The 16522-nt window shown below is 36.9% G+C and overlaps 1 protein-coding gene across 1 annotated transcript in view; it reads right to left on the bottom strand.

Annotated features, from left to right (window-relative positions):
• Nucleotides 1–16522, bottom strand: part of NCAM2 (neural cell adhesion molecule 2) — a 224210-nt gene that overhangs the window by 77821 nt on the left and 129867 nt on the right. Inside the window, exon 12 of the mRNA XM_047874049.1 lies at nucleotides 5725–5898. Within this exon, the coding sequence (XP_047730005.1) occupies nucleotides 5725–5898 (174 nt within the window). The remainder of the gene's footprint in view (nucleotides 1–5724; nucleotides 5899–16522) is intronic.

Genomic DNA, 16522 nt, shown 5'->3' with positions numbered 1-16522 from the left:
AATCATAAACTAAATGCTATAAGGTTAAAATGACCATCTATAGATTAAAATACACGTACTGCAATTGCATCCTGTGAAGCAATATTGAAGGTTTAGTGAAATTATGCAGTGAAAAAACTGTAAAGTCCAACTGTGAATTCATTTCTAAATTGTAGTTAGTTATTACACCCTTCGATTAGTAAAAATGGCAAGAATTTGAGTAAGTTTCCAATGAATCTTCCATTTACAAAATGCTACTATTTTCAAATAAAAATTATCTCCCTTATTTTCAGGAACAAAGAGAAATTCTACTACAACCCTAGGTCCAAATAAACCAGAGCATCTAATAATCTCAGTTGACACTGAAAGGATGTTTATGTGTGATTGTACCTGGCTAAACATTTCACAAATTAAAATTATGCTATTTGAGAGAATTGTTTTATGCTCTGATAAAAATAACTTGATATTTTAAAATGTCAATTTTTCATTTTTGTTTTGAATACTGAAAAGTGAGTACCTGTTTTGAAAGATTATTATCTTCTCTTCATTTGTGCCCAATGAGGTACATAGAACATGCTTACCAAGTGTTAAATGATAGGGTAATGGAAATGCCATGTAACCCTCCCAATCAAAAAAAGATCTTGCTACACCTGTGACACACATTTTTCACTCAAAACTAAATGTCAAAATGACTTCCATTTGAAATTTAAATAGTTCAAGTTGTTATCAGATTTGTTCACAATTCATGTTTTGAAATTTAGTTTTAGGTCAATTAGTGATTGGGATGATCAGTAAGGTTTCAGCTAAACCTTGAAGAATATAATAACTGGTCTAGACAGCAACTGTACCCTAAACCTTGGACCAGGTGCAGAGTAAGCAAGTGAAATTCACAGGAAATTAATTAATGCATTATTTAGAATCAGAATCTACTAACAGGAGATTTTTTTTTCCTAAAATTTTCTTGCTTATGCCACCACAACCAAGCAAGAGATGATATTTATTTTTAGGTAGACGAAGATACATGAGTAGTATATAATGGATTATGGGTATTTATGAACTAGGAAAAAAACTGAACATCAACTAAACTCATGTAAATTAAAAGAAAGAAAGAAATCTATGCTGAAGGAAAAAAGTAGTAGCTGAAATGTTGACTATAGTCCCTGTCTTTTCAGAGATAAATCTAAATCTATCTTCTAACAAATGCCTCAAAGGCAATGAGTATAATTATGCTTACAAAATTCTTCCTCAAACTTTAAAATGATTAGCGTGAACTGCAAAAGAAGCATTTCTTCCCTATTCAAAACTATGTATGTTCTTTAAAAAAATGTCAGAATTTCAACAATGTCGTTACCTATACAGCCAGAAGAGCGCCTTTTAAATATAGTTACAATTATACATATCATTTTCAAAAATCTTTTTAGGTGTACATGTTAGATCACAGAAAAGGAAGGAAAACTGAAATATGAAAAACGATGTGGATGGGGAGACTGTAGCTAGAGGACCAGCCATGTAATTGTTTTTTTGTAAAGTGACTGCCGTCCTTTGGAAAATCTCAACTGGTACTCAGACAATGAGAGCTATTGCATGGATCTGTAGTACACAAGGTTGGATTCCAGTGTCCTCATGGGGGAGAGAAGAAAGAGGGAGGTCTGAGGCTTGGACCCCTGCATGGAGCTAGGAATGTCAACGTTCTTGGAAGAAAGGAAAAGTGTGGGCTAAAAAAATTTGTTTGACTTGGCAAGGAGGTGGGATAAATACTTCTTTGAAAATTAGTAACTGCAAATCTGCTCTCATAGCACAGGAACTCTCAAATCAAGAAATTAATTTAAGATGGTTCCACCTTTGTAAAATTTCAGAGCAGCTGTTCAAAGTAAAGGGATATTTTCTGTGGAAGACTGCATCCAAACCCCAGGCCTTGCATGACACAAGTAAGTAAGATTAGCAAAATATGAGATCGCAATTTAAAATCATAAAATATACTCACCATGAGTGAGATACTGTTGAAACATACAACGAACTAATGTAATTTATATAAATTAAAAATGTGATTGTTGCGGTGCCTGGGTGGCTCAGTTGGTTGGGCATCCGACTTTGGCTCAGGTCATGATCTCACAGTCCGTGAGTTTGAACCCTGCATCGGGCTCTATGCTGGCAGCTTGGAGCCTGGAGCCTGCTTCAGTTCTGTGTCTCCCTCTTTCTCTGCCCCTACCCTATCTGTGCTCTGCCTCGCTCTCAAAAATAAAATAAAAACATAAAAAAAAATTTTAATGTGATTGTTAAATTAAAATCTTAATAGACAGGTTTAATGGTAGCTTAAACATAAGTGAACAAAGAATTAGTGAACTGGTAGGCAGAACTGAATAATAACATGGCAAAATAATGAAACATAATAAAATATAGGTACAGAGATATGGTATTCTAACTTCTAAAAAAAACAAGTTTAGCATTTATAACTGGGATTTTTCAGAATAAGGGAATAGAGAAAATGAGGGAAAAGACAATATTCGTATTCAAGAATGTAATGATATAACATTTTCCAGGATGGATGAAAGACATCAATCTTTAGATTGAGGAACATTATGAACCTCAAACAGAACAAGAACTCCACATGAAGACATGTAATTAAACCTCAAGCCACCAAATTAAAATAGATATCACAAAACCAGCGTAAGAAAAAAGTAAAAATATTTACAAAGAAAAAATTTCCAAATGACAGTGATATTTCAGCTTTCTAATTCATATTTAACGTAAGCAAATTACTCCCTCAGTTCTCTATAGAAGTCCTTCCAGTAGCTATCTAAAACACATTGCAACAAACATACACACACATTACACCATACACATATATATATGTGTACATATATACATATATACATATATAAGTATATGTATGTATATATGTACATATATATATATATATATATATATAAACACACACACTTAGGGGTGCCTGGGTGGTTCAGTCAGTTAAGCGTCTGACTTTGGCTCAGATCATGATCTCATGGTTCGTGATTTCAGGCCCCACTTAGGGCTTGTGCTGACAGCTCAGAGCCTGGAGCCTGCTTCAGATGCTGTGTCTCCCTCTCTCTCTGCCCCTCCCCCTCTCACACTATGTGTCTCTCTCTCTCCCAAAAATAAACATTATAATTTTTTAAAAATATATACTTAAAATTATACATATGGGCTATACTCATACTTTACAGGGAAGTAATTTGTGTTCCACTTTCACAACTTTTTTTTGGTTTGTTTATTTGAGACAGAGAGAGAGAGAGAGAGAGAGAAGGAAAGCACCTGAGTAGGGGGAGGGTCAGAGCGGGGAGAGAGAGAAGGAGAGGGTGAGAGAGAGAGAGAGAGAGAGAGAGAGAGAGAGAGAGAGAGAATCTCAAGCAGGCTCCATGCTCAGCTTGAATCCCGATGTGGGGCTCAATCCATGACCCTGGGATCATGACCTGAGCCGAGATCAAGAATCGGATGCTCAACTGACTGAGCCACCCAGGCACCCCACTTTTGTAACTCTTTACTGAATAAAGGAAAAACGGTGCCTAACGGGCAACAGTACTGCCTTTGGAATCTGATTTCCTGTCAGGGTTTGAATTTTAGTTTCACTATTATTTATCCACATGACCTTATAGATAAGAAGCTAAATTTTATAGTCCCAGTATTCTCCTTTATATGGATTGCTCTCAGCTTCATCCTCTGTAAGAGGATATTCATACTACCAAATTCTTCATTTTGTAGTCAAAATCTATTGACTTAATTTATTTTCAGTTCTTAACAGAGTGACTAAAATAGAATGAATATTTGGGAACTAGGAACTGAATTGCGCCCCACCCCCCATTCATATGTTGAAACCCTAGCCTGTAATGTGATAGTAGTTAGAGGTGGGTCTTGGGGAGGTGATTAGACTTAGTGAACTCATGAGGGTGGAGCCCCATGATGGGATCAGCATTCTCATAGGAAGAGGAAGAGAAACCAGAACTATGAGTATTCTGATCTCATTGGCAAGCTTTAAGCTATCCAAGGCTGAGTGCACTGACTGTCATTCATGTAAGGTCCCTGACTGATACTCAAAATTCACCAAACAGGTTTCTGACACGTTTTCTTTCTACATAAAATACTCACAGGTAAAGAATATTCCTATCATATATACCTGAATGTCTAATTTCCGAGACAGTGATTTCTCATGGTAAATTAACAAATGTTCTTTATTATATATCAGTTTTATAAACACGGAAATCTGCTTCTGAGATAGGGATATATGGAGTAACAAAATCAGGTCTTTGAACGTGAACAACTCTGTCAGATCAAAGCCATTATAAATTCTTCATGGTTTTGCAACTTTGTAAGTCTCAGAAGAATCTATTAACCTTCTTCCCTAGGGTGGAGGGGTAAGGGGTGGTGGTACTCTTCTGTCAAGTTTAATTTCTCTAATGTTCAGCTTTAACATTACTTGTCTCCAGGGTTGTGCCCAAGCACCCACTTTGAATGTTCTGTAGTGTCAGAAATAATTCATCTCTCTTTCTGTCTCTCCCTTTTCACCCTCTTTTGTTTTCTCTCTCTTAAAAATATTATTCTTGCATCTAGGGTAATGGTTGCTTCCACTGGAATCCTAGAACTCACAAGCTCATTCTTTTGGGGCACTATCTTCTCTCCTAAACCACACAGCATTTGCACAAAGACATTACCTACCCAAACCCTCTTATTATTAGAAGAAATTATAAAAGCTGACATGTTGGGGGGAGCATTACTTGAAGAATGTGGTAAATGACTGAAGACAGTTTAATATTTCTGGCACTTCTATCAAAAACCTATTATTCTCAGTAAAAATGAATAAGCAGGTGCCAACACAGATGAAACTAGGATGATTTTTATCTGTTCTGTCTCCATTGTCCACTAAGCCAACCCTTCATAGAAGGGCTCACTCTTTTCTTCATAGAACAAACAGCTAGCTCATGCTTTTTACAGAACCCTTACACCATACATATTAGGATCAGGCCAGGGCCCAGGGCCAGCACAGGAGGGACAGTATAATTTTCATTACTATATACTCACCAATACTTTATATTACTATATACTCATCATTTTCCTTACTATCCTTTTGTAGTTCTATATCCCAATCAATACACTCCAGCTCTCATAATTTACTATGATTTCCTACTTTAGTTTCTTCTTTTAATGGGAAAACAAACCACATTTTCACAACATGATGAAATTCTATATAAGTGAGCAGAAGTGCTATAAATTGTTTTAACTTCTCAGAATTAGCTTATTCTATTATTCCACCTGCCATAATTAGTAGTAATAACTTGAGTTTTCAAAACACAATTTTGAAATAAATTTTAGTAGACAGATGACTTTTTATAGATTGTTTCATAAATGCATGTAAAGTACACTTACTTGTGGAAGAAATCTTATTAATAAATGAAAAACAAGCACATATTTTAGAATATTCAGGCATCCAATATGACATGTCAGCAGTTGTTTTTCCCACCACCAAATTTTTAAATACTAACTTTCCCCCCAATATTGAACTTTGGAGATTTTGTGAAACTTTCCATCTTTGTTAAAGATAAAAACTTTCCCACTCTTTATTCAAGTTATTCTCAAGAAGAATAGGACAGTGGAAATGTCTTCCCAACTCTACTAAAAAAAAAGGACATATTGAAGAAAAATAAAAGCCCACTCACACAAGCACACTGAAGGTCAGCTTGAATTAATCAACACAATTTGAAAGCACTGACTCACTTTGAACTCCATGGGAGCGTACTATTTTCCAGGTTTCTGATGCCACTTCTTTGACATCCACCTGATAGTGATGAATAGGCACACCTCCATGGGAGTCCGGCTTGTTGAAAGAAACCTTGGCTGTGGTCTGTGACAGCTCTATAATCTTCACTCCATAGGGACTGGATGGCACATCTACAAATTAGTAGAAACAAAGGAAATATAAGCCAGGTAATATGGATGGCCATTATTAAAATTTATGGTATTTTGAAAATTAGGAATAAAGGAACATTTCTCCCTATGTCACTTAATATATGTGAATTACAAAGCTTGCATAAACTGATGAATGATGTCTTCAAATTGCAAGAAAGTATACATGAGTCAATCTTTACAACTATATCAAATAAAGAATATTCAATATCAAATCTCATTGACTGGGGCAGTAATTTTACTTGTCTTTTCTATACAATATTAGGATTTTATTTGCATTCATGGAAAACAAGCTTGTGTGTGTGTGTGTGAGAGAGAGAGAGAGAGAGAGAGAGAGAGAGAGAGAGAGAGAGAAGGAGAGACAGAGAGAGAGGGAGAGAGAAAGGGAGGGAGAGAGAAGGAGAGACAGAGAGAGAGGGAGGGAGGGAGGGAGACAGGGAGGGAGAGAGAGAGAAGGACACACACACACACACACAGAGAGAGAGAGAGAGAGAGAGAGAGAGAGAGAGAGAGAGAGAGAATGCAGATACAATTAGAAGAAGAAGCAGGGGTGCTTGGGTGGGTCAGTCAGTTAAGCATGCAACTTTGGCTCAGGTCAAGATTCACGTTCATGGGTAGGAGCCCTTCATTGGGCTCTGTGCTGACAGGTCAGAACCTGGAGCCCACTTCATATTCTGTGTCTCCCTCTCTCTCTGCCCCTCCCCTGCACACACTCTGTCTCTCTCTGTCTCTCAAAAAAAAAATATATATATATATGAAAAAACCAGACTTTATTGAATTTTTAGTATAAATACTTATCTTTTGTGAAAATTTGAGATTTATTTTCTTCTTGTTCATTCAAATTATATTAATAATTTTGGGAAAGTGTTAAGTTTAGAACACATGTCATTATGAATGAAATAAAATTGCAAGCTGTCCGTTTTAGCTTCATTTATGTATTATTTAACTAAAATAAACCTTTATTTGAAATAGTTAAGTTGTAATCACTGTATTTAAAAAAATAGCTATAAAATCTTTCTTGTGTGTGTTTTTGTATCAATTCATTACTCACATTATTTAAAGTTCAGTAAAGTATCCTGAAGGAAAATTTATATCATTTTCCAGCATACAAAACTTTATAAACAAGTATCAAAAATGGTAAAAAGGCAAGAGGGAAAAACAAAAAACAAGAGAGAAAAATTCTCATTGCAATTAACGAATTGAAACCTCTAGTGCAGAAACATGAAGAATTAGAGGCACATTAAACATTGAAGGGATCTGTCTATGTCTCTCAATTTATCTTTCTTTTCTTTTCCTTTTTAAAAAAGTAATCTCTATACCCAACATGGGGTTCAAACCCAAGATCCCAAGGAAGGTCAAAGAATCACATGCTATACTGAGTGAGCCAGCCAGGAGCACCTGTCTCTCTTTCTTTTCAATACCACATTGGAAACAATCATAAAATTGGAACATTACATATAATTTACTTAAAAATATACATATATTATAAAAATATGATTAAATAAGTCATTTCATCTTTGAACATAATTTTATTTTAAAAAGGTGATTGAAAGTAACAGTAAATGCAAATCCCTATTCTATATAATCAAACATTAATATAAAAATCTCTAATGGCTGTCAAAAGTCAACTATCCCTTATTTGCTGAACCTGAAGGAGAGCACAGTAGATCACATAAAAATATGCCTTATAATTGGTATTGGCAAGAGCCAGGAGGTCAGGTTTTTGGTCTTTGGATGTGAATATTGCAGAGAAATGTATCAATGTACATTTCAGCTCTAATTAGTAACAGTAAATTATTTGGAGATAATATTTTAAATGCATTATGGAATAACTCAAAGATTTGGAAATAAATGTGTAGAATACTGATGCCTCCCAAAGTCATATTGCTATTAAAATCTTATCTGGAAATAAAAATTGTAAATTATCTAAATAATCTATGAAATGTCACCATACATAAACCTTATAATATTTTCATGTTTCTTTAATCCCTAGATTATAACTGTAGGTTCTTTTCACCCGTAGGTTTGATCTAAAGTTTACAGAAAGGAAACACACACACACCAACACATTGATTGGTTTTTTTTTTAATATGAAATTTATTGTCAAATTGGTTTCCATACAACACCCAGTGCTCATCCCAACAGGTGCTCTCCTCAATGCCCATCACCCAACCTCCCCTCTCTCCCACCCCCCCCATCACCCCTCAGTTTATTCTCAGTTTTTAAGAGTTTCTTATGGTTTGGCTCCCTCTCTGTCTCTAACTTTTTTCCCTTCCCTTCCTCTTCCCCATGGTCTTCTGTTAAGTTTCTCAGGATCCACATAAGAGTGAAAACATATGGTATCTGTCTTTCCCTGTATGACTTATTTCACTTAGCATAACACTCTTCAGTTCCATCCACGTTGCTACAAAAGGCCATATTTCATTCTTTCTCATTGCCAAGTAGTATTCCATTGTGTATATAAACCACAATTTCTTTGTCCATTCATCAGTTGATGGACATTTAGGCTCTTTCCATCATTTGGCTATTGTTGAAAGTGCTGCTATCAACATTGGGGTACAAGTGACCCTATGCATCAGCACTCCTGTATCCCTTGGGTATATTCTTAGCAGTGCTATTGCTGGGTCATAGGGTAGAGCTATTTTTAACTTTTTGAGGAACCTCCACACTGTTTTCCAGAGTGGCTGCACCAGTTTGCATTCCCACCAACAGTGCAAGAGGGTTCCCGTTTCTCCACATCCTCTCCAGCATCTATAGTCTCCTGATTTGTTCATTTTAGCCACTCTGACTGGCATGAGGTTGTATCCCAGTGTGGTTTTGATTTGTATTTCCCTGATGAGGAGTGACGTTGAACATCTTTTCATGTGCCTGTCGGCCATCTGGATGTCTTCTTTAGAGAAGTGTCTATTCATGTTTTCTGCCCATGTCTTCACTGGATTATTTGTTTTTTGGGCATGGAGAAGAATGAAACTAGACCACTTTCTTACACCATTCACAAAAATAAACTCAAAATGGATAAAGGACCTGAATGTGAGACAGGAAACTATCAAAACCCTAGAGGAGAAAGCAGGAAAAAACCTCTCTGACCTCAGCCACAGCAATTTCTTACTTGACACATCTCCAAAGGCAAGGGAATTAAAAGCAAAATTGACTATTGGGACCTCATGAAGATAAAAAGCTTCTGCACTGCAAAGGAAACAATCAACAAAACTAAAAGGCAACTAACGGAATGGGAAAAGATATTTGCAAATGACATATCGGACAAAGGGCTAGTATGCAAAATCTATAAAGAACTCACATTGATTGTTTAGAAGACTGCCAATTCTTCACCCCCATGCCCATGACTCCCTAATGTCAACTAGGCCAAATTGGACAAAATGGCAATTATAATCTACAGTTTAAGGATACTTTTAAAAAACAATGATTCAGTTGGTTAAGTGCCTGACTGTTGATTTCAGCTCAGGTCATGATCTCATGGTTTGTGAGTTCAAACCCCCACAATGGGCTCTGCATTGACAGTGCTGAACCTGCTTGGGATTCTCTCTCTCTCTCTTTCTCTCAAAATAAAGAAATAAACTTAAAAATATAAAAAAAGAAAGGTACTAAGTACTAAGGTTGGGAGGAAGAGATGTGATACCTCTTGGGCTCCACCTTTGAGCCCATTTGGAAGGGGTCCACACATTTGGAAGGGACATGGTCCTTGATTCTTACTCTGACCACAGACATATGCAGTATCAGCTGAGCTGTGCACTTGACATGATACAACTACAGATAAATAAGGCTTTTTTTTCTTAGCATGAAGGTACCACTACCAAAACTTGAGCCAGTGGGTATCTTTTTCTGGCCAGATAGTCTATTTTCAGACCTGTTGACTCTTACTCTGGTTTTCAATTTATATTTACTTTTTGTTGGCCTCTACTTTCTGTTACCTGACTAAAAGAAAAACATGCTTATGACTAATATCTTCCTAAATATTTTTCTTTTATATTCTGATTTTATATGTCCAACCACTTACTGTCTACCAAATTATTCCATGTATATGTGTACACACACACACACACACACACACACACACTCACTCACTGAGTGAGTAAAAGGGACTGGAATATACTCAGTCCCCAGGAAATATATGACGAATTAAACATTTCAGTAATTAAAAATAATATACAAAGGTAGAGAACATATTCAAGTGAATAGGGCCGAATATGCCTAGAATCAATGTCTCTAATTCTTCACCCTCTCCATTGTTTGTTTGTTTGTTTGTTTTTTAACACAGGTAACTTTATTTTTTTTTCAATATACGAAGTTTATTGTCAAATTGGTTTCCATACAACACCAAGTGCTCATCCCAAAAGGTGCCCCCCTCAATACTCATCACCCACCCTCCCCTCCCTCCCACCCCCCATCAACCCTCAGTTTGTTCTCAGTTTTTAAGTCTCTTATGCTTTGACTCTCTTCCACTCTAACCTCTTTTTTTTTTCCTTCCCCTCCCCCATGGGTTTCTGTTAAGTTTCTCAGGATCCACATAAGAGTGAAACCATATGGTATCTGTCTTTCTCTGTATGGCTTATTTCACTTAGCATAACACTCTCCAGTGTTTTTTAATCGCATTCATCCTTGAGCCTATCTCTTATATACAACACAATAAGTCAAAGTTATTTCCATCATTCCCACATCATAATTTTTGTGTTCATCTCCTACTTCCTGTTTCCACTGTGAAGTCCAAGTCTTATCTGCCTCTACCTGCAATGCCATTAGTGGCTCTTGGCTTCCTTTCCTATTGGACATCCCACCAAATTTCAATCCATATGGTGTGTAAATGCAAAATCAATCTTTCTAAAGCACCACTCTACTCACGCCACTTCCCTAAGCAGGGTATTCAGAAGCTTCCTCCTCTTTATACCTTGAAGCTTAGACCTTTCACTCTGGCTTTCAATATCCTGAATTACCTAACCTCACTGGGTCTATGCAAACAGAGGATCATATTGTAGAAGGCTATCAAACACAGTCCAATGTTTCAAATGGGGCTTGTGGATCTTGAATTCCATACACAAAGCTTCCATCACTGTTAGCATATTTTTCTAAACTATTTCTTAGCATCCTCCATCTCAATAATTAATGAATGCTACCCATCAGTGACTGAATAGAACAACTGTACAAACACGCATTTCTTTCTTCATTCTTTCTTTTCACCTCTACTAAATCCAATAGAGAGTTGGATGAAGAGCCAGGATATATATCATCAGAATCTATGGATCCAAAGTCTGGTTTTGCTACCTTTCTCAGCTGCAATCTTGGACAAATCTTGTCTTTTCAACCATCAGTATTTTTCTTTCTAAAATGGAATAATACCCAATGCTAAGGTTGCTATGAGTATCAAGTCATGGATAACACAAAACAGAACTTGAGATACATTAAGCACTTAGTAAGTGTTAGTCATCATAATTTTGTTATCCCTCCCTGATAACTATCCCCCTTCTATTACATTATTGTGCATCCACTGACACCTATCAATATTTCAGTTTAAGGTAATAGATCTAACACTGAGGTTCAGCTTAGAAATGTGAACTGTGTGTAACAGCAAAGAATTGGTGCCATAATCTAGGAGTAGGACAGAAACAATCTTTAGCAGGTTGTTGTAGGCGTTGCCAGACGACCCTGCACAAACCAAATGTATCGACTCTTAGTTTCCTCATAAACAAAAAGGTAATAATGCCAACACTGAAGTTGCTATTGTGAGGATACATTGCTGGACAAAAGTCACTGGAAATTCACAAAAACTATTTTCCATTATCCTTTCTGTAAAAAGGCTGTCAGTATATTCATAATGTTGATAAATTTTTGATATTATGCATATACCTAAAGCCATAGTTTGGTCAAAGCATAAAGGCAAAAACTTCTAAAAAGTCTGCCTTGGTGATTATTTTATCTTGTAATAGATCAAGAAACAATGGAAAAGGTTGATTCTCTGACTTTAAATCTGATAAATAAAAGAATGGAATTAAATAAAGAGATACTAGCAAATGAAGTGGAAGAACATGAAGCCTTATTTTAAAAAAGAGCACAGCAATCTGATATATATATATAAATATATGAAAACAGATTCAAAATAATACATCAAATATTACGTTCCTCTGCCTAACAGAAAAAGGAGACCAAAGTGAGGCTATACTCTAGAAAGCAAAATTCTGAAAATATATGTCCAAAGATACTCATGTGGAAGATAAAGAATGGAGCTCGTAAATATAATGTAAGCACACATTATAGTATGGATCACGGATGACTAAATGTTTTAGAAACATTTCTAAAGTGAGGGGCACATGGGTAGCTCAGTCTGTTAAAGTGTCCAGAGTGGGTCTGAGCCCTGCATCGGGCTCTGTGCTGACAGCTCTGAGCCTGGGGCCTGCTTTGAATTCTCTGTCTCCCCCACCCGCTCTCTGCCTCTTCCCTGCTTGTGTTCTCTCTCTCCAAAATAAATAAATAAATAAATAAATAAATAAATAAATAAATAAATAAAATACTGGAAAAAAAAAAAGAAACCTGTCTAAAGTGAGATGAAACATGGAATTACAAAACTGTATTTCCTCAGGCTTCAGGATAAACTGAGATATAATATGTTGAAGACAGCAACAGCCACAAGGATTAGTTGTGTGTGTGTGTGTGTGTGTGTGTGTGTGTGTGTGAGTGTGTGTGTATATGTTTTAGCTCTTCACACTCTCTTCCTCAACTGCATCCACAAGTCTCAGCAAACATAAATAGACCTCAATATCAAGAGTGAAAACAGAAGTAATCAAGCAAGTTCTCTCAAATTGTACCCTATCATTTCTGGAATGAACCTGTAATGGAAAGCTTCCCTTCTCTTTTCGAAGACCAAACACTCCATCTCTGAAGGGAATTTCTTTACCTTTTCTCTTCTCCAGAACACTGCGTCACCAGATAGCTCTTCTCTTCCTTTTTCTTCTCTTTATAATTTTAGTCTTTCTTGGCAACTTATTACCACGAACTATAATTCCCACATGACAAATTTTCTTCAGTCCTACTCTCTCCTCAGGCAATAAACTCTTGTTTTGCTTCCCTGTCACTCTATTTCAACAGGTTAATTTTTGCCCTAACATCTTTACTTCTGGGAATTTGATTTCCTCGAATGCTGGGAAGCTGGTCACTAAGGTATGGCTCAGAGTCACTGACTCAGCTCTTTCCCCACAGATGAGGATGTGGTATTGCTAAACTTAGATCAATTGGAAGAGTTTGATATTTGTCAACCTTCCCTTAAGTGGAAGTACTCAAGCGAGTATTTGGCCAGAAATATGCTTTAAATCTAGACAATAGAAGTATCTTAGACATTTTCTATTGACACATCACATCCATTTTTATCATCTAAGCTACTGCCCTTTATCATAAGAAAGGGAAGGCTAACTCTTCCTTAACTCTTCCTTTCCCAGACTCGCCTGCTGGGAGGCACTTAGGATGAGGTGTACGAGCAAGCAGTGTAGAATGCTGAGGGGGTGTCAATGCCATTCCTGCTTTTCTGAGGAGGTGCCCCTGGATGACGGACGGCAGAAGCCGGACTCCCTACCCCACAGCCTGTCTGCAGTTTCTGGTGCAGAGTGGCTGTGAAGTCAGTACAGTGGTAGCTTGGCAGTAGGTCAGCTTCCTGACCTCTGGTTAGCAGTTGCAGACTTGACCCCTGAACCGCACTTCGCTAATTTGTGAGCTTAGAAGCAGAACACTGGTGGCTCTCTCGTCATCCCCTTCCTCTGCCTTCCCAATGATTCTAGAACCACCCCACTCTCAATATCAGGTTTCTTTCTGCTTGGTTTCTACATCAATCTCCATCTGATAAACGTCCTAAATATTAAGGGAATTGTCACATGAAGGATTGATCTTCCTGGATTTAGCAAGCCCGTGTAATATGCAGTATTACCATCGATGCATCGCCCTTCAGGGACTATGTTGCGATGGGTTCTATCTGCTTCTGCTCTGACGCCCACACTTTTTCCAACAAGATTTTGTGCATATTTTTCCTACTTCAGTTGTAAACGTAATCTAACATCATAGCAAATCCTCAGCACATCTTAAACCCTATCCATTTCCTCTTATTTCACTGCCTTTCTGGTTTTCTCCAAATAATTATTCTACTAATCTTTTCACCACACTTGATCACCTATGTTTAAAATTTTCTTCATACAAGTGGATATATTAAGTCTCTGAATAATTGTTTTTCATTTTATTTGTTCCTACACTTTTAAGTCCAACAATTAAGCTTAGGTAACCCAGGGATCTCTCCCTAATTATATCACTTTTACCTCTGATATTCTCCACTGAAGTGCTCATTTACTCCTGAGGTACGAGTGGAAATTATTTCCCTCCATAATACCTAAATGTTGACCCTTCTCACAAGTCATGGGCTCCAATCTCCCATTATTAAGTGGGCATTTCAACTATGACCAATAAGCAAATTAAATAAAACATAATAAATCTCTGATGCATTCAGTAATTCATGTAAACTTACTATAAGCCAGGCAGTTGTCTATGTCTGGGGTAAAATTGAGACATCAGTCACTACTCTTATGGTGGTTACATTCCAATTACATAAAAGTAATTATATATATTAATTTTTTATTATAATTACTGTGGTCAAAATTTAAGCAGGTAAGGGAGAGGGTTGGTGGGGATGGGCATGAGAGTTGGAGTGTTATAGTTTCAAATTAGGTGAACAAGAGTATCTTTGATAAAAAAGTAATATTTAAACAAGGACTTAACAGAGAAAAAACAGCTTATGAAAATGCTAGGAAGATAAAATAGTAAGCATAAAGATGAGATATGCTTTGGGTTTTTAAATAAGAGAGGGACCATCTGTGCAGAGGGGAATGACTCAGGTGGAAAAAAGAGACAAAAGTCAGAGGAGGCCAATGGGAGCAGGGTAGGAAGAAACCTTGAGAAGTCTGATAGGCCTTTACAATCACGATGACTCCATCCCTGGACAAAATATTAAACCACTGAAATGCTTTAAGCATAAAGGAATTGCATGTTTGTTTGTTTGCTTGGTTTTTGCTAAAGAATAAGTCTTCTTGATTTTTTTTTTTTAATTTAAACTATACTCTAGGCAGGCATAGGCCAAAGCAGGAAGGCAAGTTTCGGAATTTATGCAATGATCTATATTAAAAGCAAAAGCAAACCAACTAACCAAACGAACAAAAAAACAACTAGAGAGGTGCCTGGGTAGTTAAGTCAGTTAAGTATCTGACCCTGGATTTCAGTTTAGATCATGATCCCAGGGTAATAGGATAGAGCCCCATGTCAGGCTCTGTGCTGAGTATGGCACCTGCTTAACATTCCCTCTCTTTCTTCCTCTGCCCTTCTCCCCTGTTCACATGCAAACAGCCTAGAATGCAGAGTTTTATTTCATGAGAGCAATGAGACTGGAAATAACTTGCCAGTAGAATGAACAAGAACTCTCAAGGGGTTGGGCCTGGGTAAATAAGTAGATTCAAGGATGCTTGGTCCAAACAACTGGAAAAAGACAGTTGCCATTTGCTGAGATGGTAAAGAATGCCACAGGAAGATATATAGGGGTGAATATAGGAGACTGGCTTTGGATATCTGGGCATCTGGACATTTGCACTGACTTCAGGACATGTAAGTGGAGAGGGAATTAAACACGGAGATACAAAAGCATAGCATTCAGGGAAAAGATCCAAGCTAAAGGTGCATATTGGAGTTACAGAGTACAGGCGGTATTTAAATCCATAAGAATTTATTAGCATAGCATAGGTTATGAGCTTTTATGAAACAAAAAACCACCCAAAAAACTGAGGCACAGTGACTTTTAACAGGTCAAAGAGATTTGTAACAACTAGCAAAAGAGACTAAGCAAAGCCCCATGAGGAAGAAGGAAAACCAGAAAAAATGGTGACATGCTAGCTATGTTGGGTGGTGGAGAGATTGTTCAAGGAGAAAGAAGTTATCAACTTCTTTTTGGGTAATATTCTGCCTCTAGATCAAGAAGTCTGAGGATTGAGAATGGACCACTGAATTGAACATGGGAAGGTCAACAGATACCTTAATAATAGCGGGTTTCATAAGAGAAGTAGAGGTAAAAACCTGACTGGAAGGGTGAGAGGAAAATAATTAGGTTCAGAAAATATAAATGATTCTTTTGTGAAGTTTATTTACTAAGGGAGAGTAGGGGTGCAGAGAAATGACATAGTGGCCAGAAGGATTTATAAGGTCAAGATGATTTTCTTAAGACAAGAATATTTTTACTATGGAAATAAAAGCTTACTTTTTTTACACTGACACCCACCAGAACAAAAGAAAAGCAACCCATCTGCCTATTATATACATATGCAGTCACACATGTATACGTACATACCTATAAAGAATATGTATATTCTATGTTCCCCCTTTCTGGAACAGTGGACAATACTTTAAGATGTTTGAGTTCACGCTTATGTATTTTGGGCTACTTATGTATATTCTATATTCCCCCTTTCTGGAACAGTGGACAATACTTTAAGATGTTTGAGTTCACGCTTACGTATTTTGGGCTACTTGGAGAAACATGGAAATAGGCAATTGCCCCATACCCTATGCTATGTTGAAATCA

Source organism: Prionailurus viverrinus, chromosome C2 (assembly GCF_022837055.1).
Source record: "Prionailurus viverrinus isolate Anna chromosome C2, UM_Priviv_1.0, whole genome shotgun sequence".
NCBI lineage: Eukaryota > Metazoa > Chordata > Mammalia > Carnivora > Felidae > Prionailurus > Prionailurus viverrinus.
This window is presented reverse-complemented; position numbering and strand designations above follow the sequence as displayed.